Source organism: Lactuca saligna, chromosome 1, assembly GCF_052625555.1.
Source record: "Lactuca saligna cultivar CGN05327 chromosome 1, ASM5262555v1, whole genome shotgun sequence".
Lineage (NCBI taxonomy): Eukaryota > Viridiplantae > Streptophyta > Magnoliopsida > Asterales > Asteraceae > Lactuca > Lactuca saligna.
The window spans coordinates 11,383,102-11,387,902 of record NC_136417.1 but is presented as its reverse complement, the minus strand read 5'-3'; the positions used below and the strand labels follow the sequence as shown (position 1 = coordinate 11,387,902).

Genomic DNA, 4,801 nt, shown 5'->3' with positions numbered 1-4,801 from the left:
TAAAGAAACAAATATTTACTCTCGAAATTTAAAGTATAAATTACACCATCTTGGCCTCTTCCATGCAATTTATTTTTACGCTTTATTTTTAAGATGTAAAACAGAATTTAGAGTGGGTTTAAAAATTGTTACTATAAACTTTATTTTATATTTTAAAAATAAAGTATAAATTGAAGATACTTTTACTAACTTATAGATAAATTGATAGAACTTTTAGGGCTAATTACACAATTGGGTAGTGTATAACAAAATATCCTTGTTTATTTAATTTATGTCAAAGTTACCAATAGCTTTTTGGTTATTTTGTATTAAATACAACATTTAGCCAAAAATATGATATATATTTCATATCTTAACTAAATATTTATTTATAAAAATAGAAAACATCTACACACTTTCATCACACTCCAAGCTAACCATAATGTTGTATATTGTAACGTACTATTAATTATGAAATTTTCATAGCTGAGGGTGGCCAAGTGTCATTTTTTTAACCCAAAGGGGACACTTGGACCACAACAGTTTAAACAAAGTGGTTCAAAGTGGAACTTATCAACTTCACAATGCTCTTTCGCAATTGCAAAGCTCTTCTACACTTGAACAATATTTTTCATTATACATATACAGGATGAGGATACATTACAAACATCACAATCACATCACCAAGCGTGTCAAGGTACAACCCATAATGCGTCATTTACAACCTGACGCCTGGAAATTGGGAAACTGAATGAACTTGATGTTCAAAGGAGCAATGGAAACCGGAGAATTCACATTCACAAAAGCAGGTTTCATTTGTGGAATTTCTCCCGTTTTTGTGACCATTAATGGAATCCCATTCAAAAGCATTGTTTTACTTCTAATATCACCTCCTTGTGGCGTCAATCGGTATTCCTCTCGTGTAAGTTTTGCATAGGTTGACTTTGACCCGATCCATGAAAAGGTTGACTTTAGTTTATGAAAGAAAGACACTTTTGTGACTTTTGGTGTAAGCAAATCCGTGTTCAAGATGTTGTGAATAGCGAGTCTGAATTCTGTTTGGTTGCTTAGGTTAATCAAAAGCAATGTTATGCCCGCCTACAACAACAAAATATGATATCAAGGGTATTTCTGTCTTTTCCACACCATTTTCACAAGATCATTTTAGCTCGTAGCAACTGAAATAAGTAGAGAATAAAATAAATAAATAGATAACTTACTTTCCCTTTAGAACAATGGGCATAAGTGCGCAAATGTGGCCCAACACTTCTCCTTTCTACAGAAAGAACCCCTGTCCCCATAAGCCGATGCCATAGAAGTGCACTGCATGATTTAATAAAACATGTTACTCCTGTATAACCAATTTTTATAACATAAACATGTTTTTTTTTTTTAAATGAAACTAAAATCACCTGTAATAATCAGGATTAGGAGCAAATGTTGTTTTACTAAGAAGACCATAATTTCCACCAATTAAACTTTGGCGACAATATACTTGTGTGTGGAACTTAGCTGCCATTGCAAGTTGATCCAAGTACCTATAAAATATTTTAGTAATTTTTGATCTGGGATTTTACAAATATGCCCTCATTTTTATATGTATTTATTTACCAGAAGCTATTTACAAAGGTGTCTGAAACATGAAGACCACCACTGTTGTATGCTCCACCAGATTCCCCGATCCAAGAAGAAGCCCACGGGCCATTGGTTTTAATGATTTGATGGAGATCACTGAAAGTGATAGATGCCCTACTCAAAAAACGGGGATCCAAAATCTTTTTCACTAGATTCGGATCAATTCCTGGATATAATCATATAAATGAAACTCATTGGCATTATAAGTCTGTCAATGTCATACACATGACAAAGGGGTAAAGATGTAAATTGAAATTACCTGGCCCAAGGTTATACATATGGAGTGTCATGACATTGACAATTTGTGAACCTGTTTCCTTAAGAAGCTTAGCAAACCATTCTTTATCAAAGAACCCTCCAGGGGCTACAAGTAGTGGTTTTGGCTGGATTCGTCTGTATAGATTGTCAATTATACCCCTGAGTTCAATTAAATCGTTCCCATACTGTTCAGCATGGACCATGGCACCAACACCATTACCACTCAACTCATTTCCTACACCAATAAAGGATATGAATGTGTCATATCATATTATATATATATAAGTAAAAACAAATTTAAGGATTTGAGATGAATGCAGTACCAAATTCCCATGAATGGATTTGATAACCCTTGGAAACAGTATACTTTATAAAATCATGGGCATTGCTGGAATTCCAACTTCCTCCCCAAACCCCCTTCCTAATCTGGTGTCTTCCCCGAAGTGCATTTAAGCCAAATGTGACAAGTGATCTACAAATACATTCAATAAGTTCAGTTTCTATCAAATTAATGAAGCACACGTTTTTTTTTTTTTTAATAAATAAAAGAAAATATAACCTTGTCTTGACAAAAAATTGATTCAATTCATCCCATCTATCCATACGAAGACAGCCTTTAGAGAATCCGAATAATCCCCATTTCAATTTTATAAAGGGATGACAAGGACCCGAGACACCTCCCACATCATACACCACTTGATCTTGTAACGAACCTCCTACTCGGATTCTTAGATGTTCAAATGCTGTTTAAGTCGAATCAATAAAACAAGTGAGCAAAAATCAAGAACAAGTTCTTGCGATTGGACTAAAAAAAAACAAACCTTGGACTGCTTTTGTAAGAATCGAATTAGATAAATCCTGAAAATATGATACCACCAAAAAGAAAAATTATTTTCATTTTATTTTGTGTTACATATATGGAAAAGTGTTTGATGTGTTTACCAGATTTAGAGCAGATGACGACCCCCATGGGCAATGATTGTAGTTACACTTGTCATCAGGCCACCAATCGATAGTAGCACAAATGTAATTTGCGTCCGTATGTGATATTGGTAAAGTTCCATTAATTACAAGTTCCGACTCTTGAACATAGTGTGCCGAAATTGCAGAAATCGATGCCAGAAATAGAAACAGTGATGCGAAAAACTCCATTAATGGTTAAAGAACTTGACTTCTAGCTCAGACTGGTTACAATTTAGAGCAAAAAATAAACTGTTAGGATGAATACAGAAGAGCGACACTGTATACTGCTTGAATGGCCGTGTTGATACTTTTTTTAAGGAATTATACTTGCCTTTTGTTAGAAACAAATCATAGTGTTCTTGTAATAGTGTAAAACAGAAAAGAAAGAAAAAGTGTGCATCTTACAAAAATGAATTGTTCTTTTCCTTTACATATCCGTAATTTGTGCAAATTTGTTCTTTCCAGAGAGCAGTTTTCTTGATGTGTTAAAAACATTTCGAGCAAAAATCACAATAGTAAAAGATAAGCAACCGACACCATTATTGTTTAAACGAAACCTGCTTTGTTTGAATTTCAAAAATCAGATCCCAATGCATTGATTAATAATATTTTAGAACGACATACGTCAAAATGAGATTCTTCGAGACTTAAAATAATCAATTCTCGAATTCTCGTGAAGATATCCGGCGAAATTGAAGGAGCTAAAAAGTAAAAACCCCAGATGGATGTGGTTGAACTAACCTGAAAGCGATTATAGATTCAAGCACCGAAGAAGTAGTTCAACAGCTCAACTTCAACTACACTCCTCGGAAAGCAGCTTTTGCTCCGGATTCCATAGGCGGCTGTTGTGAATGAACACCCGTTTGCAACTTTTGAGCTACTTTCTTTTGAATTGGGGATGAGATGAGCTGTTTGTCAGTTCATTTCACATGTTTTCGGAGTTGGGTAATGAATCTTTAATGTGTGTACTAGTGTGATGTTAATGGAAAACTTACGGGTAGAAAAGAAACAAATTTTTTTACTGTGATTCATTTTTCATGCAATAAGAGCACTTTAATCAGAATTGTCACCATTATTATATTGCAAGAATGTAATGATTTTCATAAAACTAAAAAAACACATAGATAGTGGGTATAAGTATAACCCTAAAATGACATCAAATCAAATCAGGAAAAAGTGGTAATTGATGATCCAGTCTTCTGTTTCTATATTTGGAAAAATCAATTTCACAAATTATTTCATTTTATTAATTTTATCATATAACAATCATCTATTTTTTTTTTTGTTCTCATAAAACTATTGTTAGAAAAAGAGTACAAATATTTAATAATCACTACGAATCAATATTTCTTTCTTATATATGGGTTACGAGAAATTCGACATTGGATTATCCTCAATTGAACAATCAATATTCTAGGCACGGAAATTTGATTAATAATAGGAGAGAATATGGTATGTAAATTTCTTTTGTTTCAAAAGAACTAGAGAGAAAATCTACTATCTCTTAGTATTCTAACCACTTTTGGATAACATAGTTAAGGGTTGGATAACAATACGGATTTACATTGAAATTCTCAACATTCAATAGTTTCTATTAAGGTCTAGTAATTTTCCATTTTTTATAACCCGCTGACCAATCGTCAAGTGATGTTGCTCCTTAGAACCCCATAAGAAGGGCGACCCCCCTAACCCCCGCTAGTTTGTTTATATCGGGATCAATCTAGGTTAATACAAGGGTGCACTTCGCACCTCCTACGTTGTATTGAAACTAAGATATAGTCCCCTTTGAAACATGTATAAATCTTATTATATAAAATGAACCGGTGACACTAAAATCACTAACAATACTCCTCTATTTTAGTGTAATCATGGACTTCACAAAAACAATTTAATACATCAAAACTTGAATATAAATGAAAATATCGAATCCGTTGAATTTTCATATTAATATTTTACACATTTCAAA

General features: G+C 33.2%; 1 protein-coding gene across 2 annotated transcripts; it reads right to left on the bottom strand.

Moving 5' to 3' along the window:
* Positions 1-439: 439 nt before the first annotated feature.
* Positions 440-3,718, bottom strand: LOC145005014 (heparanase-like protein 1). Of its 2 annotated transcripts, none has more exons than XM_078964085.1 (10): positions 3,577-3,718; positions 2,815-3,056; positions 2,694-2,730; positions 2,432-2,615; positions 2,196-2,344; positions 1,874-2,107; positions 1,591-1,780; positions 1,392-1,517; positions 1,200-1,302; positions 440-1,077 (listed from the first exon to the last, which is right to left on the bottom strand). In XM_078964085.1, the coding sequence occupies exons 2-10, from the start codon at positions 3,022-3,024 to the stop codon at positions 694-696; spliced, it is 1,617 nt and encodes a 538-aa protein (XP_078820211.1). In that variant the 5' UTR covers positions 3,025-3,056; positions 3,577-3,718; the 3' UTR covers positions 440-693. The 2 variants fall into 2 exon arrangements, with proteins under 2 accessions (XP_078820211.1, XP_078820275.1); XM_078964149.1 differs by lacking the exon at positions 3,577-3,718 and adding an exon at positions 3,241-3,370.
* Between the last annotated feature and the right edge of the window lie 1,083 nt (positions 3,719-4,801).